Source organism: Rhinolophus sinicus, chromosome 17, assembly GCF_057876585.1.
Source record: "Rhinolophus sinicus isolate RSI-liver-muscle chromosome 17, RSI-T2T, whole genome shotgun sequence".
Taxonomy (NCBI): domain Eukaryota; kingdom Metazoa; phylum Chordata; class Mammalia; order Chiroptera; family Rhinolophidae; genus Rhinolophus; species Rhinolophus sinicus.
This window is the reverse complement of record NC_142517.1, coordinates 30225845-30250471: the sequence shown is the minus strand read 5'-3', so window position 1 is coordinate 30250471 and position 24627 is coordinate 30225845. Positions and strand designations below refer to the sequence as shown.

Here is a 24627-nt window from a genome sequence, read left to right as displayed (position 1 = left end):
GCGACAACCAAGATGCCTCCAGACATTGCCAAATGTCAAGGTGGATGGGTGGGCAGGTTGCAAATTTTCCCCGGGTTGAGAATCACTGCTGTAAAGAGTATTATAATAAACCAATTTTATTATTTTGGGCCGTTAGAAAACAATATTTGACAAACAAAAGCAGAGCAAAACAGAACCTCATTTGAGACTCTAGCGAGAAGGACCCAGTGGGCACTGATGGCCAAAGCACAGAAAGCAACCTTGCAAATGATCAGAGATATAAAAATGCTAAGAATGTCATAAAAGCAGTAAAACTTCAAAATATCCATTTAAAAACTGGCACAACTGCAGCTAGTCAGGGATTTACAGATTGGAAGTGGATCTGGCCACATCTGTCATATTTGACCTCATTCTATTTGTAAAGCTTTCATATTACAAAATAAATAAATAAGTACAATTTTAAAATCTGCTAAAATCTTGTCAACAGGCAACTATTTTTTAGACAAGCTCGTTTTCTGTGGCGGCGCTGGAATACTGATTTCCCCTACAGAGAAAGGTTTACAAGGCAGTATAGTCAACCAAAAAGGCTTGAAGGTACTGACATTACAGCAAAAAGGAAAAATTAACACAGCTAATTGTACTCTGAGCACTAGACCTTCCTGTGTTTTATTTATAAATGCAATTACACCAGGCCCACAACACTGAAAGGTCTGATTTTAAAACACACAGACCTGCCGACAAGTAGGCAAATTCAGCTGAATTTCTTTCTATTTATGTGGGCCAATACTTTTCACAAGGTGAATCTTGACTGCAAAAATCAAATGCAGCTCTAATTCCGTGAGGGCATTTTCATTTTCCCTCGCTCTTTAAATGCTTAATCTCAGATTGAATTTCCTGTAGATCGGAAAGCAATCTGAAAGGAGTGGTAGGTTTAAAATATATGAGTTCTCTCAAAAATAATGTTTTCCTCAAAACATTTTTTGAAAATCTAGCCACAAAGAAACAGTCCCTAGGAAAAGGGGCGAAAGTTACTTGTTAGTTCTAGCCACATTCTTCTTCCACTAATGCAGACGCAATAACTCACTTGTTTACTGCTGTTTTCTTTAGAAACAAAGCATCTGAGATGTGGATTTGGTAGAAAAGCAGAGGAGCACAAGTAAGGGAAATTATGGCCTTGTAAAAAGTGGAAGAGACGGACAAGACAGTCGTGGCTTCCTCATTTTTGCTTGTTTACTTTTTCTCTACACAACAGAAGAGGCAGCCAAGAAGCAATAAAGAAAGGAGAGGAAGCTTTTTTTTCACTCAAGGCAACTTCTGGGTCAAATATAAAAACAATTTATCTAGTTATTCTACTGATCCATTTTAAAAATTAAAACATCACAGGCAGGTCATCAAATTATTTAATAAAAATTTAAAAAATTAAATGTGTTAAATTTTAGAACATAACCAGTTAAAGGAAAGAAACAAAGAGAGAAAAGTAAAGTCAGGGGTAGTGAAGGAAGTGAAGGAATGATGACAGAAAAGAGAGAGAGAGACAGGGAAGAAGATGGAGAGAGGAATAGTACCATCTACTGTGTTCCCCGAAAATAAGACCTCACCGGACAATCAGCTCTAATCGTCTTTTTGAGCAAAAATTAATATAAAAAGTTAATATAATATTAATTTTTGCTCCAAAAGACGCATCAGAGCTGATTGTCCGGCGAGGTCTTATTTTCGGGGAACACGGTGGAAAGTAATGCCTTAATCTTGAGGCATTTAGGATACTGATGTAAAAACTAAACTGCAATTTCACAACTGTAGAGGTACTTGGAAGCTATGGTCTGAATGTTTGCATCCACCCCAAATTCTCATGTTGAAATCCTAAAGCCCAATAGAATGGGATTAGGAGGTGGAACCTTTGGGTGGTGATTAAGGCACAAGGATGGAGCCCTCACATACGGGATCAGTGCCTTTACAGAAGAGCCCGGGAGAGCTCCCTCTCCCCTTCCACCATGTGAGGACACAAGAAGTCAGAAATCTCTGACCAGCACTCACCTGACCGTGATGGCACCCTCATCTCGGACTTTCAGCCTTTAGAACCATGAGAAATAAATGTCTGTTGTTCATATGCCGGTGGTATAAATCTGTGGTATTTTGTTATAGCACCCCAAACACACTAAGATATTGGGCATTGTGTTAAGAAGCTCTAGAAAGAAATATCTTCATGGATACAGGAGTCAGACGTGATAATCACAATATTTAATAAGTGATACATTGAGGGCATTGCCACTGGTCAAATGAAACATAAACTGCAATTATGGGAAAGGATGCTGCGTCTAAACAATCCTAAAGCCATCCTGGTACTGGTTTGAGGGCTGAACACACCAGCTTTGCACTTAAGGGAAGTGGGAGGTAGATAGTGATTAGAAAATGAGAGGGAAAGGTGATGAAATAGAAGGGAGACAGAGGAGCTGGCAAATCCGGAGTAGATATTTGCACAACACAGCCTGTAGTGGCCAGCCTCCCAGAGGACCACGATGACCCTACCTCCTGGCATTCAGCCCTTATGTAGTCCCCTCCCACACTGAATTAGGGTTGGTCTGTGTGACCAATCGCATGTGGCAGAAACTATGGTATGTCACTTTCAATGTTAGGTTATAAAAGACTGCAGCTTCTGTTGTGGGTACTCCCTTGCTTTCCCTCTTAGATCGCGTACACTGAGGGAAGCCAGGTAGCAAACAGCCTTGTGGAGAGGCCTAGGTGGAAAGCAATTAAAGCTTCCTGCCAAGAGCCACATGAGTAAGCTTGGAAGTAGCACTTCCAGCCCAGGTCTTCAGAAACTACCACCCTGGTAACAACTTGACTGCAAACTCAAGAAAGAACCAGCCAGGATTCTGGATACTCAGATGTGTGAGATAATAAACATTTATTGTTTTAAACCACTAAGTTTTGGAGTAATCTGTTATGCAGCAAGAGATAACTAATATACAGCATTAGAGAAAAGTAAAAACAAACAAACATATCAAAACATAGTGCCAATACACTTTACTTGAGGAACTACTTTTCCACCCAGGACAGGGCGAGGAAGGAAGAAGAGATGAACAGAACCAGTGTTTTGCTGTTTTTTCTTGTTTTGTACGTAGAAAGTTAATTTATGCAAAGTGCAAACTAGTTCATCCTCTCTACCATGAAGAGGATTAGAAAAATACTCCTGTATACCAAGCTAAGCACATGCCAAGCAGAGTAACAGCAACCATAATAACAGAGAGGCCATCATGTAGAGTGTCTACCGTATGTCCATCATTTTCCATACTTTGTCTTTAATCTTCAGAAAAAGCCCCATAAGATATGAATGATGTCCTAAGGAATTATCAGGAAGCCACATTGGCTTCAAAGCCTTGGTTCTTTCCAACACTACACTTCCTTGCAAGAAAATCAGTAGAAGTTTGGCTGTAGTTCAGGAAAGAGAATCTGACCGAAAGGCCAAGTACAGCAGCAAGTCAGTAACTTCTCAGACACGGGAAGATGAAGCTTGGGATGAAGCAGAGGCAATGAACAGGAAGTGAGATCAGCAACTGCTGAAGCCCCAATAGCTCACCATTCGTGAATCCCGTTCTCTTTCAGGTGAATTAATTAAATAATCAATCAATCAATCAAATTTAATTTTTGCAATAAGGCCAGCGTTCTCTGGACTCGGGGACAAGTTCTGGCTCAGGGCACGAAGGCTGCCAAGAGCCCAGGTGCTCATGGGCACAATACTGGTGAGCTGGGCTCACTGCTGACTTTCTCTGACCTTGACGCTGCAGGTCCAAGATGGCTGCTCTTGCCACTCAGTTCCTTTCTTGACTTATTCCAGGTATATGCATGACTTGGTGAAAAGCTCTACTGAAAATAAAGAGAATGATTTTCTGCCTTATTATATTCCATTTCCAGCACTGAAGATAAGGGTAAATGTACTAGGAAGATTTTTGTTTAGTTTTATTCACTTTTTTGTAAATTTTTAAAAATAGAGGACACATGGACAAAGTTAAAAATTCAAACAATACAATAAGAGGATTCAGTAAAAAAGGAAGTCTCCTACCCTAGCTTCTCCTCTCCAGAATAACCACTGTTGTGAGTTATCTATGGAAGGTAATTATTTTTTACTCATATGAAAATACACAATCCAGTTTGAAAGCTGAATGTCACTGTGCCACTCAGGTTGAAGGGCCCAGGGACTTCAATTCATTCATAATAATGGATTAGTCAGTTATTCTGGTTTGAGCTGGGAAGCTGCCAACTGTTACAACAAATGAAACACCCTCTCCTTTTGTCTTCTGCTATATGTAAGATTTTTCTATAAATGCAATGGAATATTCTCTGCATTGGACATAGCCACATAACCTCCTGCTTAAACAGGAGCTTTGAAAAACATGAATAATGCTATCCTCAGCTTTTATAGATGATTGTTACGCAAGAAAGAACCATAGATGAATTCCCATATATTTCCTGTAAAATTGTTTTAAGATTTCGTTTGTGTACTCGTGTTGGACATCTCCTGTTACCATTTCATACTCTCTTGGTGCCACCTCTTAACCCAGCCACTGGCACGGGGACCAGTTCAGCCCAGATGCAGCCTGGGCCTGAACCATTTATCACTTGCTCTTTCCTTAGCTTCCCTGACGCCAAAGTGTGAGATGCTTGTAGAACCTACTCAGCACTCAGGCGTCCAAAAACCGGAAGGAACTATGAGGGAGCTAACTGATGTCTATGGAGCTACCCTTGACAAATGAGGGGAGAACACTGGTGGTTAAGTGCTTCCCTCCTTCACCTCCTGCTGGAGGGTTCTGGGGTGCTGGTCCTAAGCTTCCTTACTTAGTAGCTTAAGCAGCAGTCGCCCTCAAGGGAGGCCAACTCCGTCATGTGTCCTCATATTAGCTTTCCCTTGTTTCCTGTGTCCCGCCCAATGCCCCTCACTCCAGCTCCTTGGGATTGCATTCCTAAATTAACTGCTTTCGGAGAACTCAGGCTGAGATAATGTTCAATGTGCCGCATACAAGGTACCTTGTGAAAAAGTCTCCATAAACTTTAATACCAGGAGAGAAGTTGTCTCCAGTGAGAAACTGTTTTATTTTGTCCATTCTTCACGGTTCATTTGCTGCCTTCTCTTTTTGTGGCTTTGGTTCTCTATTTTTATTGTAAAATCAAACATTCAGGAAGCAACTAGGATATAAATAACAAAAATGTAATTTGTGTTACCTCCTTGAATGAGAAGGACTGAGATCAGAGGAAGGGAAAGCCCTGACTGAGGAAAGGAAGAAGCCTGTTAAGTTAGAGTGTGATTCTGCAGCCTGTCTTAGAAGATGGATTTATAGAGCCAACAGCCAAGATTAGCAATAAATTCAAAGGCAGAAGCCTTCTGACTCGACTGTCTTTTCCCATTTCTTAGAGCTCAGCACCCAGCCAGTGCCTGGTACACAGGAAATATTTGCGTGAACGACCAGAGTTTGTCCTGGTGACTTCTGCGTAGTGATTGACAGTTCCCGTGGATTGGTTACAGAACTGCAAGAGCACTTTCAGGTGCTTCCTGGGGGCACAAATGACAGAAACTCTTCCTCAAACCAGCCTCATCAGAGATGGCTTAAGCCACACAGCCTTGAGACAGGGAGGACATTAATCACAGAAAGAAACAAAAAGAATCTCTCTGGGCTCTAGAAGGTGGCTTGAAAACAGTGCCTTTTAGGAGGCACGTTATCAGAGGACTCAGAGTGCCTAGTAGCTCCCAAAGATGAAACTTAACATTCTTACACTATGACAGGAAACAGCAGCCCAGCTGCCTATGATCACAGATCTTGGAGTCGGAAAGTCAGCCAGAGGATGCATTCCGCTTCTGTCTCGCTCATACAAATGGAGAGTCACAGCACATTAGACATTCTGGCACTTTAAAAACTACCCTGTTTTTCCCTACAGACTCAAGGTCTTACCATTAACTTGGATCTCATGAAAATGTATTACAAGCACACTCCAACAAGCTCTGCAGAATCCTGGTTACGAAATTCCAACAGCACAGAGACGAAGCGCTACAGGTAGTGTCGGCATCCTGCCTCTGGCCGACCAGCGCAGCCTGAGCCGGACCACCTGGAACAATTATTTTCTTTGACGTGCACGCTTTTTCTCCAGCCCTTATAATGAAATGCTCCTTTAGAGCAGGGAGAAACAGCACTTCCCTCATGGCTAACAACAAACAACTTGATTGAAAACATAAAGAGCTCCAGTCAATGTGCTAACCACCAAGGTGGCACTGCCTCATTCTAAATCTCAGTGTTAGCTTGTGGTTTCCAGTATTTTCAGCAAGGTTCTTTACAATTTTACTTTGCCCACTGCAAAACTTGGATCAATGTATTTTTCCCATTATATCACTTTTACAAAATTCAGTCGGAATTATCTTTTCAAAAAATTTTGGCGATCTTGTAAGAAAATAGGCAACGCTGATAGCACATTAATACACGCTAATTAATGTAAACTAATTAATATTATTTGGAGAGTGACAGAATGTGGAAGGTGATGCTATAGCAGAGGGCAAGAACAGGTCTGTATAAGGCACTGGTACAAAACCACAGTTACAGAAGCAAAGAAGTAAAAAAGCACGACGCTTAATAAGCCTGCTTTAAAAATACAAGTGACACGAAAGTTGAAGAGGATCAGCTCAAGAGACTCACAGGCTCTCTTACGATTTTCTGATTTATTTAAAGAGCTCTTTCTCAATCCCAAACCTAATCCGTTCCTTCTCTGCGTGTCCACTGTCCTCTAAATACAGCACCGATTCCACTGGACTCTACTGACCTGTTTCTGCCACCATCTCCCTGGACTCCCACCACCATGCATACGTGTACACACAAGTACGCACATGTGCATGCACACACACACCTGGTGCGAAAGGCCATGTGGTCACCTAGGACCCAGAGGCAGGCACAGCGCCTGGCTCATTGGTGTGCAGTCAACGTTTACAAAGTGAGTAAAGGAATGAGCCAATGAATGCCAAGTGACCTGGACACAGAGTCACCCATTGTTCAAGCTGGAAGAGACCTAAGAAAACATCTAATCCAATGTCCTTATTTTACAGTTGAAGACACCATGCAGAGAGCTGCAATGTCTCTCCACATACACAGAACTGGCCCTGGCCGGTGAATCACAGGTTTGGGTGCTTTCAAACTGTCATGGCAGACCGTTTTCTAGTTTGTAAACGGAAGGACACTTCGTTTAGTTACTAATCCCTTATCTTTTGGCTCTTGAAATCCATGATATAAAAGGAGATATTTAAGAAATATAACTGAAATTCGAATCAGCTTGGTTATAAACTTTGGTATTGCTGGCCAGAAAGAATTTCTCTGTTTATAACTGGATTTTCACTACCTATTTTAGTCTTCTGTTCCCACTGCTATATGACTAATAACTGGCTGCATGACAAAAGTCTTCATTATGTTTTTGTTAATCAAACTACCATTCTCATCTTTTCACAAATAAGAAACAGAGCTCCAAATTCAGGGATTTTATATTGTGACGAGACTTGAAACACGGATAAAAGAGAGGGACAATGTTAAAAATACTAAAAGGTTACAGGCATGGTGGCATAGCCACTTAATGGGCTACTGTGCAGCCATTACAAATTACTTCAATGAGTAGTTTATAAGAGCATAGAGAAATATGGTTATATTTCAATGTTAAATTAAAAAAAGATATAAAACAGGGTATAAGTAATTAAAGCCTAGCAAAGAAAAATGACTGAAAGTAAATATACTAAATATATTTAATGGTTGTGTTTAAGTGGTAGAATTAGAGATTATCTTTTCATCTTCTGTATTTTCTATATTTTAAAAATGTTTTAAATGTATTTATATTACTCTTATAATGGAAAAACAAAACAGATTTAATTTTTTTTTACAGAAATTCAGAAGCTGGTGTCAGAGGTTGCACAATCAATATTAAATTTCCCTTTTAAAATTTCTTTTGGGTCCCTGTTTTTCTCTTCCTTGCAAATCCTACTGGCAAGCCTCTGGCAAGAATATCTTTTGAGCCCAGAAACGGTGTCCTGATTGAAGACACAAAGTAAGGAAACCTTAGAGTCACCCCTTCCCTTAGGATCTGTTTGAGAAACATACCAAGAAATTCACTCTATTTGTTAGAGTGAAGAACTTCCTGCAAATGTCTTTTATTGCATTTTTTATGTTCTTAGAAAACCTGAAAGGGCCCTAACTAATTCACAGTCCTTTTCCAGGGTTTGGTTTGTCGATGTGCGTTACATTTTTTCCCCATGACAGTAAATGGCTTTCCTTTTGAGATCATTGATTACTCTGACACTAATGGCTCAATTAAATCATACAAGTAACTTTTAGGTACCACATATTTTAAGAATAAAACAAGCTCAATAGGAGGTAACCCTCCACAGCTACTTCCTAAATTGCTTAGAACATACTCACCCCCCACCCCCTTTAAAAGCTATTTCTCCAAAAAGCAAAAAGTACATTCCAGTACTTGGTGTGTCTTCACAGCAGGTAGCTTTGCCCGAGCTCAGCATTCAGGAATATCTAATATAGAATTGCATCAGGGAATCAGAAAGCGGAGGCTGAAAAATGAATGGTCTCTTCTTTCCCACCTCCTCTGGGAAGCTGTATGTGACTGCCTGACACTAGTAAATGGATCTGTAGCTCCCCAGCTTTAGCTGATGCCCAAATGAACACCAGGAACTGCCCGCTGAGTTCTCTCCTCCCCTCATCTGCACTGTCTGCTTCACTTTCTGCTTGTAAGCGCTCTTTCTATGTGGTTGAAACATGTGCTCCTTGGAAAGCTATGTGGGTTTCTAGTAAGAACAGAAAGGAAACCCTTACTGCTCCTGGGTTAACTCTAAGAAGGCGATCTAAGCAAAAACTGAGGCATCCTCTGGCCTGTCTACGACCACAGGCACTCTCAGCTTTCCCAGACTCCCGTTTCCCATGCTGTAGGGTGCTTGAGGGGCGACAGAAAGTATCACTCTCAAATAAATGAACCTACTCTTCTACAATTCCCTCAAACACAGGGCATTACAAGCCATAATACTTTAGCCTTAACAAGGGAATATGTAGATTATTCATGCCCAAACTTAAAAAAAAAAAAATTAAAACAATTTAAGATTACTTAAAGAAACATGAATCATATATCAGCACAAAAATAAATAATGCGAGGAAAGATTCCCTCTCTGGCTATTTCAACCCTTCAACTTTTGCCCACCATAACAAATAATGAATATGTAAGTTATTGATGTTCTCTGAGACAGGGTGAAATATTGTATCTGATCCCTTCTTCTCAAGTCATGCCATTGCTTTCCTTGGAAATGTCTCCGTATTAAGCCCAATCTATCGAAATGTGTATAAACTTGTACTTCAAATTGAAATATCAATAGATCAAATGCAAACCAGATCCTACTTCTTTACTCTGGATTTTGCTTAGCATTAATAAATGCTAATAAAAATACCTAATCTGTCTTAACGAGGGTCCATGAATGATAGCTCAGAACCTCTCCTTCCAAAATCTAGCTTCACCTGACTCATTCAGTCTCACTCCCCATCCCCCCACCCAAAGTATGTCAGGCATAGTCATACCGCAGATGTCACAAAGGCTCAGTGATGGTCTTCTTTTAGCCTGATATTATGCACAAATTACATGGGCTGTGTGAGGAGAGAGGAGAAACGTAGCCGAGCAAGCAGGAAGGTCAATAAGAAGCCACATGCTACGTTGCAGAAACTATGGCTACCTGAGTTTTCCATTGTCAAGACACCAGAATTATAGTCTTAGAAGTGGAAGACATCTATGCAATTCTGTTCATGCCTTCAGTTCACAGGAAAACGGGCAGTAGGGAGGTTTGGTGACTTACTCAAGGTCATATAATAGGGTTGGCAACAAGGCTAGACTAGAATCTGGATCTTTTGGTTCCAAGACCTCTTTGAACTACACCACAAAACACATTTATTCCTGTAATAGTCAAAAGTTAAAAATAAACCATTTGTATGTAAATCTTTCTAACCTGGTTTGCACAATTCCTATTTTTATATACAGAGTATAATTAATAATATTGAATTTATTCTCTGTGAATCAAGATCACCATTATGAATATTAATGATGTCAACTCTATAATACAGAGTCTGGGAATGCGGATTTGATTTAGAGTGTAGTACAATGTTGGGGATATGATAGCTGCTTTTATGGATTTCTATGGATTTACTCTTGCTGCTCTCAGAGTCTCTGCTCCAAGTATCATCCTCTGCCCCTACCTTCTAATTCTAAAATCATGTTTTCTAAAGTCTGTTCTCTAGTGTAATATGAAATACAGACAAATGTATATCATATTCATTGCAGCATTATTCATAATAACAAAAAAAACCCATAAATGTCCAACAGAGGAGAATGCTTAGTGAGTAGCACTTTCAAAGAACAGAATATTATGCAGTCATTCAAATTATCTTCACATGAAGAGCTTTTAATAAAATGAAGAAGTTCTTAAGTAATAATGTTCAGTGAAAAACGCAGGACATAAAATTTTTAGGTATCAATCATGTTTCAAAAATGCTTAGAGTGAGGGAAATATACCAAAATGTTTATAATGGTAAGATTATTAGTAATTATTACTCCATTCTACATAATTATACCATTCTACATATTTCTATTTATTTCTGCAATAAAAGTGTAACACTCAAAGTCAGAAAAACATTTTTTTTTTAAATATCACATTGGAAAATATAACCTAACTGGTCAGAACTTTATAAAATAAAAATGTATAGATTCTAGATGGTAATCTAAAACCAAACACGGTATGGCTGCATGTGGCTTTTCCTTCCTTCCCATTTCCTTGCTGAATTTCAGGTACGTCAGGTTGCCGGATAGTTGAATTGTGGAAGAGTAAAGCACTAAGATATGTATATATTTAGAGGAGAAGTGAGCATACTGACGGAGAAAGACAGAGAAGGGAGGGAGAAAAAGTCCTGAGCCAATACTTTTAGACAAGTGTCTAAGGATTTTTCATTAATTGGTTTTTAGAAGTTTAGAAGCCACAGAAAACAGAAACTGTCATTAAGTCACTCAGGCTGATTTTATCAATGGATAAGCGTTAAAGACAAATTAACCTCTCTAGAGACCATAATATTTTCTAATTAACAACTACTTCCTAAAACTGGGAAAGTTGAATTAAGAATGTGAGAAAGCAAAAACTGGGATAGCATGATAAGAAGCTAAGCAGCTGAAGCAGATGAGTGTCTTAGTCTAGGATGTTTACATCTGAAAGTATTAGATACTATTACCACGTTTCAATTCTATTTCCTGATTCCTTTGTATTATGATGAAGTTTTTTTCTGTTAAATAGCAATAACTTTTCCTATTTTCTCCTCTGTCTTTGAATGAAATCACTGATATATGGATAGTGGAGGAGAAGGCAGTAGACACACTTTTGACTACAACGAACAGTGACATTCACTTATTCATATATGCACAGAGCCCCCATCAAATGTGTCACCTCATACAGGAATGACCAAGGACAAACTGAGCCTGGACTGCATGATTTAACAATAGATGTTGCTTGACTTCTCAAAGCTTCTGGAGATCATTTTTAAAAATTTGCATCTAGGGGCTGGCCCGGTGGCTCAGGCGGTTAGAGCTCCGTGCTCCTAACTCCGAAGGCTGCCGGTTCGATTCCCACATGGGCCAGTGGGCTCTCAACCACAAGGTTGCCAGTTCAATTCCTCGAGTCCAGCAAGGAATGGTGGGCAGCGCCCCCTGCAACTAAGATTGAACACGGCACCTTGAGCTGAGCTGCCTCCCGGATGGCGGCATATCAACCACAAGGTTGCCGGTTGCACTCCCGTAAGGGATGGTGGGCTGTGCCCCCTGCAACTAGCAATGGCAACTGGACCTGGAGCTGAGCTGCGTCCTCCACAACTAAGACTGAAAGGACAACAACTTGACTTGGAAAAAAGTCCTGGAAGTACACACTGTTCTCCAATAAAGTCCTGTTCCCCTTCCCCAATAAAATCTTAAAAAAAAAAAAAAAAATTTGCATCTACCTCCACAAATACTACATGTCAAGAAAATCTCTATGACCACCTTAAACTGGTCTGAGGGCTAGATAGGATCCAAATCTATTCTCATTCTGCATTAGCGGCATTTGTAACATGATTTCTAAGTACTTCTTCAAATATGATATATTTTGTCATCATAACCCTGTGAGACATTAGCCCAACTCTACAGATGAAGAAACGGAAGCTCTGAGACGTTGATTTGCTAACAACTACACCAGTACTAAGCTAGAGGAAAGGCCTGGAATTTAGGTCCTCTAACTCCCAGTCCTGTAGTGATTTCCACTGCTTCACTCTGCAGAGTTTACTGATACATTAATTCTGCGCCACAGCATTCGGCCCTAAAGGCCATGTACAAGTGTGCTCTGCGGTTAGTAGCTGCTCAACAACAGGGCAGTGAGTGGAAAATTATCCCCAAAGAGGAAAGGTCTGAGTAGTGGGAGGTCGTGGCTGATGTTCACTCCCACCTTGGTGTCCACTCGGCCCCTTCATTACGCAGACGGCATCTCTCTTCTCCTCACAAGCCCGCACTCGTCATTTGTCCAGGGTTTAAACTAATGTCCTCCCCTAAAGAATTCCGTAGAAAACTTGCGCCATTTTCACTATTCCTTTGCTCCACATCCCCTCAGCTTAACTTTAATGCTGTGGATGTTACTGAGTGTACTTATTCCCAAACCACTCAGGAATTTTTCTCCAGAAGCCACACCTGTGAGTTTTAGCTCCCGAGCTAGACTAAGCAAGGTCTTTGTTTTCTACATCTCAGATTCTCCCTACCTCGTCAATATTCTTCCCTCTTCCCTCCAACTTCCTAGTATATCACTGCACATTCAACAACCGCCTAATGAGTGAATGAGAACCTGCCTTAGTGCGGTGAAGGCCCAGCTTGATCAGTACTTAGGAGGCTGCAGTCCCAGCTCTTCAACTAAGTACCTGTATCATCTTAAGTCTGTGGATCTCAGTCTTCTCATCATAAAATAGTTATGGGGGCAGGAAATAGGTGGAGTATATGAGTTCCATGAACTCTGAGATGTTGTAAATATTTACCCTGTTTGACTGAAAATAAGACCTAGCCGGATAATCAGCTTTAATGCATCTTTTGGAGCAAATATTAATATAACACCTGGTATCATATTTATTATATTATATTTTTATATTATATTATATTTTATTAATTATATTATTATAATATAATATTATATTAATTAGACCCAGCCTTATAGTAAAATAAGACCAGGTCTTATATTAATTTTTGCTCCAAAGGATGCACTAACTGTCTGGCCAGGTCTTATTTTCGGGGAAACACAGTAAGTATTACTTTGGTTGGGCTGATTGTAGCCTTCCTTTACTCCACTGGGGATGAAAGAGGAGATGAATGAGAATTCCACAGACAAGAATGTTAAAAACAAGATAAATACACAAATCAAATAACTAACCACCCAGCAGACAGACGAAAGCCAACGTGTCTGGAAAATAAATAAAGTAAAGGAGAATCAGAGATGGTAGAGATGTACTGGGCAAGGCTAGAATGTGGATGCCCCCCGAGAGGGATGCACAGAGGTTAGAGGGTGGGATGTAAATGGGGACAGCTTAATAACTAGAAAAATTACGTTAGTAGTTAGGCATACGTAACATAACGTTCGGGGTTTTTTGGGGTTTTTTGTTTTTGTTATTTTAACTTGCTCTTCTGTTTGCTATTCAACCTTGAAATCAAATGTTAAGAATGTCAGCACTGAGACCACTTAGATCAGGAGGAAGACAGTAAGATGCACACTAAAAACTTCCTTGTGGCAATAAAAACAGAAGTTCCTGGTATTAAAATAGGGGTTAATACTACTAACATTTGACCATTAGAAACTTATTTTCCTCCATTTTTTTTGGAGGGGGTGTGACAATTTTAATCAGAGTATTTTTCCTAAGTTCAATTTTATTAAAGATTTCAATAATTCCAAGTAACATGGCACTAGTTTCATTGAAATTGGGTTTTAGACCACAGAATAGATAAAAATGGTATTATAAAGTGGTCTGTTCACGTCTTCAACAATACGCTCCCTTGGATGGGATGAACTTATGGCAGGCAGTGAACTGAAGTGTCCAGTGTGATATTAGGGGCTAGGATTCATCTGAGGAGCTAAAGGAAAAGAAAATGAAGTTCAAATTGAAACTTTAAGGAAAAAAATGGCACCTCTTTAGAAAAGAAAATCTCTGATATTAAAAAATAATACTTGAAGCAAATAACAATTCTTGGATTTTCAGATATAAAAGTTTTCAGCTGGTATCCAAAACTGAAGTGACACTTTAAAAGAGTAAATCAATAAGAAGACATGATTGATAAAAATCCATTTAAAAAAGAGCAAAAATCCAAAAGGGATTAATATTTAAGAGCTACTTTTAGGAGCCTCCTGATGAAATTTTTGATACTAAAACTGCAGAGAAGAAACTTATTATTAATCCATGCTATATAACTGGATCCAGTTTGCCCTTCATCTTCTACTTGAGAAAAGGGCCTACATTTAACCAAAATCTATAAAGAAATTTCTGCAAGAAGAAAAATTGTGTGAATGTGTGTGAATTAAAGACAAACATACCTGCTTCATCATAGGATACAGTCAATTTTTCTAGCATTTCTCGGTCAATTGACAGAATCTGCTGTTCAAGGATGGTCTGGTAAGACAACACACTATTTTCTTTGTCTTTCTCGTAGTCCTGAAGATGCTGTTTAAGGGCCTCGGGGAGTCGAGATTTGACATATTCAGCTGCAGTCTGCAAACAAAACAGGTAGAGAACCCCATTAGTATTTCTTATCTTAGGCTTTTCACTTCACTTCAGGTGGTGCAGTGAGAACTCAAAGCACCGTGGAACCAACCCTACAGACAAGCATATCCCTGTCATTGTCATTTTAGTCTCCACTGTACCAAGTAAGGTGGATCCTAAAATATGCAGAATCACAGACCTCTGAGAGTTTTCTACCAGGTTTAAAGGAATAAAAGATGATGGATTTGGTTTGTCATTAATGGAGTTAATACTCAGAGTTCCAACTACTGTTCCATGAACTCTGAAGGCCCCGTGATAGTAATTTTACTGGATATAAATATGACTTGCCCTTGTCTACAATGCAGAAGCTAGTCACTCATCTCAGTGATGAGCCCACCTATGCTATGGCATCCAGCTCTCTACTTTGTTTTCTTGTTCTCTGCTCATTAATGCTCATGCAGGAACTCTTGTGAAGTGAATAGAAAGGCGAGCCCTTTGCTAAGGCTGATAATGGAATAACAAGGTAAACGGAAAATGAAAAAAATCTAAGACAATGATATCCCTTAACCGGAAAAAAGAACTGTTTGCCACTTAAATGTCTTGGCCCTTGTGTATATATGTATGTATATATAAAATCCTTAACTTTTTTTTCCCCATACTCTTTTTCTCCCTTCCAGTTGAGAATCACAGTTAAAGCTAAACAGAATTTTAAGGGAGAAATTAAGTGATACAGTTTCATGTATGAATCAGGGAAATTGAACTTCTTAAAACACACGGCTTGAGACTGCGAAGAGTTTGGCATCTCCTTGCAGTACCGTCCTACATCAAGAAGTAAAATTGTCATTATTTGCAGATGACATGAAACTATATACAGAGAACCCCAAAGATTCCACCAAAAAAACTAGTAGAACTGATAAATGAATTCAGTAAAGTAGCAGGATATAAAATTAATATCCACACGTTGGTTGCATTTTTATACACCAATAACAAACTATCAGAAAGACAAATTAAGAGAACAGTCCCATTTACAATTTGCAAAAAAACAAAAAACAAAACAACAAAAATACCTAGAAATAAATTTAACCAAGGAGGTAAAAGATCTGTACTCAGAAAATTATAAGACACTGAAGAAAAAAACTGAAAAAGATGCAAATAAATGGAAACATATTCTTTACATCATGGATGTAAAGAATTAACATCATTAATATGCCCATTCTACCCAAATGCAACGCCTATCAAAATACCAACGGCATTCTTCACAGAACTAGAACAAACAATCCTAAAATTTATATGGAACCATGAAAGACCTCGTATAGCCACAGCAGTCTTGAGAAAGAAGAATAAAGTTGGAGGTAACACCATACCTGATTATCAAACTGTACTACAAGGCTTACAGTAATCAAAACAGAATGGTACTGGCATAAAAACAGACATATAGATCAATGGAACAGAAAAGAGAACCCAAAAATAAAACCATGCCCATATGGTCACTTAATCTATGACAAAGCAGGCAAGAATATGCAATAGGGTAATGACAGTCTATTCAATAAATGGTGTTGGGAAAATTGGACAGACACATGCAAAAGAAAGAAAAGAAAGAAAGAAAGAAAGAAAGAAAGAAAGAAAGAAAGAAAGAAAGAAAGAAAGAAAGAAAGAAAGAAAGAAAGAAGAAAGAAAGAAAGAAAGAAAGAAAGAAAGAAAGAAAGAAAGAAAGAAAGAAAGAAAGAAAGAAAGAAAGAAAGAAACCGGTCCACCTTCTTACACCATACACAAAATGGATGAAAGACTTAAAAGTAACACTCGAAACCATAAAACTAGAAGAAAACATAAGCAGTAAACTCTCTGACACTTCTCTTAGTAATATTTTTTCTGATATACCTCTTTGGGCAAGGGAAACAAAAGAAAAAATAAACTAATGGGATTACATCAAACTAAAAAGGTTTTGTATAGCAAAGGAAACCCATCAACAAAGCGAAAAGACAACTTACTGAGTGGGAGAAGATATTAACCCTGTTACATCGGATAAGGGGTTAATATCCAAAATTTATAAAGAACTCATACAATTTAACACCAGAAAAAAACAAGCAATCCAATTAAAAAATGGGCTGATGACCCGAATAGACATTTCTCCAAAGAGGACATACACATGACCAAACAGACATATGAAAGACTCTCAACATCATTAATCGTCAGAGAAATGCAAATTAAAACCACAATGAGATATCACCTCACGCCTGTCAGAATGGCCATCAGCAGTAAATCCAAAAACAACAAATGTTGTCGAGAATGTAGCAAAAAGGAGAACCTTTATGTATTATTGGTGGGATTGCAAATTGGTACAGCCACTATGGACAACAGTTTGGAGGTACCTCAAAAAATTAAAAATAGAGCTACCTTATGACCCAGCAATTCTACTTCTGAATATTTACCCAAAGATACCCAAAACACTAATACGAAAAATTATATACACCCTTATGTTCCCTACAGCACTATTTACAATAGCCAAGATATGGAAGCAACCTAAATGCCCACCAATAGATGATTGGATAAAGAAGATGTGGTACATATATACAGTGGACTATTACTCAGCCATTAAAAATTAAACTTTACCATTTGTAACAATATAGATGGACCTAGAGGGTATTACACTAAGTGAAATAAGTCAGACAGAGGAAGACAAATACCATATGATCTCACTTATATGTGGAATTTAAGAACGGGAGGGGGTTGGGGGTGCTGGGTGAAAAAGGTGAAGGGATTAAGAAGTACAAATAGGTAGTTACAAAACAGTCATTGTAAAGTACAGCATAGGGAATATAGTCAATAATATTGTAATAACTATGAATAGCACAGGTGGGTACTAAACTAATTGGGGAGAATCACTTCATAAATTATATAAATGTCTAACCACTATGCTATACACCAGAAATGAATATAAAATAATATTGAATGTCAACTGTAATTGAAAAAAAGATAAAATAATGGTGTACAATCCATAATAAAATGATATATAATCCATAAAAAGTTCAGTAAAATAGAATTAATGCATTATACACTTATATTAAATTTGCAAACCCGAGCAGACTAAATGGTAGCAAAGACGGTGAAACAACTGGAAGTCTCATGCATTCCTGGTGGAAATATAAAACTGGACAACCACCTAGGAAAACTGTTGGCAATTTGTTAGAAAGTTAAATATACTCCTTCTCTATTAATCAAAAGAAAGAGATTATTATAAACAATGTAAATACCCATTTATCTATCCATAGGATACTGGTTGAATGAATCAAGTTAAGTGGAAAAAATGGAGAACTGCATAGCTATCAACAAAATGTTATGTATCTGTACGTATGTGATTTGAACAATGTTCTTAGTGGCTTTCATAATAGCAAAAAAATTGGAAACAATACAAATCATCAACAGAAAATCGGACAGAAAAACTATCATATTCATAAAATGAAATACTATACAGCAATAAAAAGGACAAATTATTAATACATGCAGCAACATGGATAAATCTCACAAATAACATGTTGCACAAAAGAAGCCAGATACAAAATAGAACATATTACATGATTGCATTTATATGACGTTTAAGCACAGTAAGTAATTGTGGTTTAAAAGGTTAAAAATAATTGCTAAAACCGCAATTACCTTTGCACCAACCTAATACTTCTGGGGGAGGGAGGTGTGGAATTTGAGTAGAAATGGGCACAAGAGAGCTTTCTGTAATGATGGAAACATTTTATTTTTTGATTGAGATATGGGTTACATGGGTGTATACACTTATCAAAAGGGAGCAAAATGAACACTTTAGATCTGTGCATTTTACTGTATATAAAAGTATGCCTTAGCAAATAAATTTAAATATGCAAAATACATACAAATAAAACAATATAAAACTATAGAAATGTCTCTGGGGTATGGGCCTAGAATAAGGCAAAGACACATTTACATAGTTTAATTATTTTAATGCCTGTAATTTTTAAAAGTTATCTTTAAAATGAGTTTTGTGCAAACTTCATAGTTTTCCTTTTAAATATTTGTGCAATTTAGGATGAAAAGAAATTTGCCAGAACAATGACAAGTGACTTCCCAGGAAAAGCCCACTGGAAAGTGGTGGGGAAAGTTATATTTCAGTCCTTAGAGCAGCCAAATATGGCACACAACACTTTTTATTTCCAGATTTATATTTATATCCCCTAAGTCAGTTGCTGATGAAATTATAACTTTAAAATATCACCAAACATTATTCAGTTTATCTGGCAGCCACCTAGTACAGAACAAATAAAATTATGCCATAAAATGTAAATGGACTCAGCACACAGCACAACATATTTAATTCTAGAGTTTAATAACAATTTTCTTCTGACACTGAAGAATGAAGAGACACAGTGCAGAATAACTATTTTTAAACTCATACTCGCATTACCTTGCTATTCAGTGTAATATCTGTCTTTAATTTTTTTCCTTGGAAATATTTGTGAGGCACAGGAAATAATTCTATAATGCACATTTTATAAATACTGGCAGACTCTATATTACTGAAAGCACACCACACATTTCCTTCCAATTGTGTCCACTGATCTACTTTTCTAAAATCATGACATAGGTCTTTAAAACAGGACCTATATTTTTTACTATATTGGAGTTATATTTTGACATTTCATTTCTAAAACTTTATGTATACAGTTCTTTCTATTCGGAAAGATTCTTAAGAGAAGAAGAAAGAAGCAATTCTAGCAAAATACTAGACTGTCAAGATATTTCAAGAAATCTCCTGTATACTGAGGTGATACTCTAAATGTAATATTCAAATGGCAGTTAAAACCTTATGTTCAAACATGAATCTGTGCTTAAAACCAGTGTCATACAAATACCATATGATATCTCACTTATATGTGGAATCTAAAAAACAGAAACAACAAACCTCCAAAACAAAAACTGAACTCATAGATATGGGGAACATATTGGTGGTTTCCAGGGTTGGGGAGGGGGGAAATGGGTGAAGGTGATCAAAGTTATAAAGTAAGTAAGTTATAAAGTAAATAAGTCCTGAAGATATAATGTATAGCATGGTGACCATAGTTAATAATACTGTATTGTATAGTCAAACGTTGCTAAAAGAGTAGATCTTAAAAATTCTCATCACACACACAAAAATTATAACTATTTGTGGTGAGAAATGTTAACTAGACTTATTGTGGTGATCATTTCACAATGTATACAAATATCAGTTCATTATGTTGTACACCTGAAACTAATATAATGTCAATGATATCTCAGTTTAAAAAAAAGGCTGTCACATTAACTGAGATTGGAATTATGGCACAAGTAATACATAATACAAAGAGCAATTTAAATTTTAAAATTTCACTGGAATTTTTAAATGAACACAAAACAAAATTAAAATATAGGATTACTTATCTACTCCTTAATCAATGATAAATGCTACTGGGCATTTAATTCTGAAATTGCATATTCTTATTACCTGACTATTCCAGAAACATTAATATTGTTATCATTATCGGTATCTTGCATTTGTGTGGTACTTTATACTTTTCTGAGCAATTCATGCTATTATCATTCTGTATCTTCACAATAACTTGAAGTGAAAGTATCCATTATTGGTTTTGGCCAATCCTTTCCATCCTTCAAAGCTTGGCTCAAATGCTATAAACCCTGTTAGTGAACACATTTAATAGCAGCCAACAAACTGGCGAGTATTTATACAGGTATTTGTATAAGTATAGGTATTTCACCTCCCGGTTTGGCTGAAATAAGGACAGTATCTCACATATCCTTGTGTGTACCCAGCATCAGGTTCAGTGCTTTACACCACAGCAGCTTAGTATCTTGACTGCTCGTATACCCCAGAACCAGGGACTAGAAGACAGCCTTTGGAGAAGACTTTCTGACAGTTCATCATTCTTTGTCTGCAATCAGAACCTCCTTTGATGATTCCCGATAGAACACAAGAGTCTGGTTTTCTACTGGCAAATGGAATTGCACTTGGTCTTTCATTATCACTGATGCCATTATTTTAGGAAAGTCAAGAGCAGAAACACAGGAAATTTACATGCCCAAATGGTAAATTATGTAGTACTGTACATAGAAAGCTGTATATGGAGCTTTATTTAACGACTTCCTCTCCGTAACTGTTTGATCTTCTCCATTCCTGCCTTTATTTCTTCATTTGGCTCAATTCTCCCAGGGACCCTCTGAAGGGTCCTGTAGAGCACCTTAGAATGGAGCCCCTGAGTTATGGGTTGCCTTGGGGGGGTGTTAACTCCTCCAGGATGTTTAGGTTTGTGCTCATCTGAACCACTGAGTAGGTCCCAAATGAACCCCACGTGGTGGCAGTGAAGCCTCAGGGCAGAAAGTGGGAGCCATCCAGTTCACGGGTTCCTCTGGTTACACCTGAGAAGACGGTTAACAGCTGGAATAAAAAGATGAGCTAAATGCTTAGGTAAGGTACAAAAGGTGTCCACTGCACCTTCTTACAGAAATTGCATACGTATATATTATCCATGCCAACTTCAGTCTGGAAGACAGTAAAGATAGAGTAAACCCTGTAAAAAGTACTCAAAGGATGAAAAGGATAAGAGAAAAAAAGCAGAATGACTAAGGATCTAAATTCTGGAAACCTAGTAGGTATAATGCTGACGCTGGTCATTATGCTACAAAAACTATTTACGTTAGAGTGGCCTGTTCTTTAAGAAATAACCAGCGTATATGAAAGAATTTGGCAGGCTACAGTGCAAAGTGTAATTTAAAAGCTACTAAATGCTTCACAATTCATCTTAAAAAAGAAAACCTGTCAGCCATCCAATTCCAATTTATTGAGTGTCTGCTGAGTAAAACACATTAGACTCGACACTGTTGGGAGAACAAACCTCTGCCACAAAGGAACCTGCGATTTTAATGTGCAAACAAAACACACACATGAAACACTGGGGGAAAAAGCATTTTACAAAGCAATACGAAAACAGACAGGAATCTTGAGAGGAATTCACATACTTACATAATACATGAACTATGCTAAGTGCTGACCGGCCTCTAGGGAGAGAAATTAGGGAGAGGGGACAAAAAAAAGAATCAGGAAATCATTTGAGGGGAGCTTCAAAATCAGTTTTGAGATAAGAAGCCCTTACTGGAGGAAAGAAACACAACCTAGAACATAGTGAATGTGAGTTCAACGGAAGAAATAACAAGAAATGAAGTTGATAAGAGAAGGAGTAGGAGAGAGCTGCCAGTTGGAGAAATCTTAACTCCCTGATAGGCAAGGAGTTTTGACTGGTACGTAGTAGTTAGTAACAGGAAAGAAATAACTGAAACATCTTAAAGAGTGAAATAAATTATCAAATCTTATTTGAGGAAGAATGTGCTTGGAGCTGCGTTTAAAACACACCGAAATAAGATGAGATGAAAGCAAGGAGACGAGTAAAAAGTCTGAAGGGAAGGAAAATTGGCCTTCTACACTGTGATTGGACTATAAATCAGACAATTGCTCCGGGCAGAAAATGAAAAAATGGGACGAAAACTTTAAAATAGTTTACACGTTTTACCTAGCAACTGTCTTTCTAGGAATTTATTTTAAGAAAAAGTTAAAGATGAGCATAAAGACATGTGAGCAAACATACTTATCAAAGTATTATTCATGGTAATGAAAATTTGTCTGGCAACTGGTTGATTGTGGGATGTGCATGCAGTGGAAAACAATGCAGCTATTAAAAATCATGTTATGGTATGCCAACTGTAATATTAAAATAAATTTTGGGGGCCAGCCCGGTGGCTCAGGCGGTTAGAGCTCTGTGCTCCTAACTCCGAAGGCTGCCGGTTCGATTCCCACATGGGTCAGTGGGCTCTCAACCACAAGGTTGCGGGTTCAATTCCTCGAGTCCGGCAAGGGATGGTGGGCAGCGCCCCCTGCAACTAAGATTGAACATGGCACCTTGCGCTGAGCTGCTGCTGAGCTCCCAGATGGCTCAGTTGGTTGGAGCGCGTCCTCTCAACCACAAGGTTGCTGGTTTGACTCCCGCAAGGGATGGTGGGCTGTGCTCCCTGCAACTAGAAACAGCAACTGGACCTGGAGCTGAGCTGCACCCTCCACAACTAAGATTGAAAGGGCAACAACTTGACTTGGAAAAAAGGCCTGGAAGTACACACTGTTCCACAATAAAGTCCTGTTCCCCTTCCCCAATAAAATCGTAAAAAAAAAAAAAGAAAGGGATAAAATATGAACTCTCTCACCTTTGGGAAAAAAAAAAAAATAAATTTTAAAAAATTCATCAGGAAAAAATCATGTTATGAAACAGTACTAAATTACATGCGGAAATGTTCATAATGATACACAGACTACAAAACAATTCATATATTATATATACAAGAAAAATTGGCTAAATTATATTAATATGTATCATTAGTTAAGAGTAGTAAGAGTTTGGGTGATACTAATTTTTTCTCTATGTAGTTTTCTGCACATTCCAAATTTTCTAAAATAAAAATAACAAAACAACAATTGACCACTTTCTATGTGCCAGGCATGGTACTTAATGCTTTACATGTATTGGCTTATTTAATCCACATGACCACCCTCTCTAAGTGTTTACAGAAGAAGAAACAGACTCACAGAGGTTAAACGACTTATCCTTGGTTATGCAGTGAGTAGTGGGGCAGGAAACACCAGAGCTTTTGAACCACAAAAGAAAAATAAATAAATTTTTAAAAAGAAGGTGATTCCTTTGTAAGGTAAAGCAGCCCCAGGCTATGATAAAGTGCTTGAGAAGAGAACAGTGGAGCACAAGAGCAAAAGTTGGTGACAGATGGGAAAGAAAAATATGTAAAATGGCTTCAATATTGTAAAACTGGAAGCTAAAGAGATGGAGCGTAATGGGAAAACTGAGTAAAGTATAACATATTAAATGTACTTTTGAACAATTAACTGTAAGCCTGAAAACTATCCACTTCTTTGTATGTTATGGAATATCTATCGTCTCCCTCAAAAAAGAATCACCAATTCCGAGGAAAAGATATTAGACTTATTTTCTAGAACTCCAAAGAAAAATACCAGACTAATGATTTTGGTTATAAGTTCCAGAGAGGCAAAAGCTGTTTTCAAGAAGATATTCAGTGATATTAAATTAAACTGTAACAGGGCCTGCATTAGAGAAACATCACGAGTACATTAGACCTATGTTCAAATCACTTTTAGTATGTATTTTTCTCTGGGAATTTGCAAAGGTCAAGTTATTGTTCATTTTCAACTTTAATAGACTTAAAATAAGGACAGGCTTCTGATGTCCTTAACTATGAAAATATGCCTTACAACTTTTATTTCAGACTGCATGTTTCATAGCACTGGGAGTTTTTATTTTTTGTCCCCTCCTTTTTAATCAAATGTTCTATTTTATTACCAATTCTAAGACTTAGTCTATAGTATGCAATTTTGTATTTTAAATTTTTAGGTATGTCATCCAAAAGAAAGCAAGCTACCCCTATACTCATAATAAATTCTTACTTAGAAGGTATTTTTAAAACCAAGCATTGAAGTTTATCACTAAGTTTGTAACGTTTTGTGCTATAAATGTTGGTTCTGCTGTAAATAGCCCATTTCAAAGCAACTTTGAAAAACCAACAGATGAAATTCTAAGATTACAAAACCTGGGAAATGCATTTTAAGAAGAAATATCCACTTTTGCCTCAAGTGTGGCCTGCCAAGTGTGCTTTGCCAAGATTTAAAAAAAAAGGTTTCAGAATTTTAATCTTCCAAATTCTATGATTTTATGATTACCCTTCCCCCTTCATTTTATTTAATGTGTGCATAGGTGCGTGCGCGCAC

At 37.8% G+C, this 24627-nt stretch overlaps 1 protein-coding gene across 3 annotated transcripts in view; it reads right to left on the bottom strand.

The window, feature by feature from the left end:
* The window catches only part of PPM1L (protein phosphatase, Mg2+/Mn2+ dependent 1L), a 255406-nt gene that overhangs the window by 67437 nt on the left and 163342 nt on the right, over positions 1-24627 (bottom strand). For all 3 annotated transcript variants that reach the window (XM_019731941.3, XM_088794430.1, XM_074327260.2), the window contains exon 2: positions 14621-14795. In XM_019731941.3, the coding sequence (XP_019587500.1) occupies positions 14621-14795 (175 nt within the window). The remainder of the gene's footprint in view (positions 1-14620; positions 14796-24627) is intronic.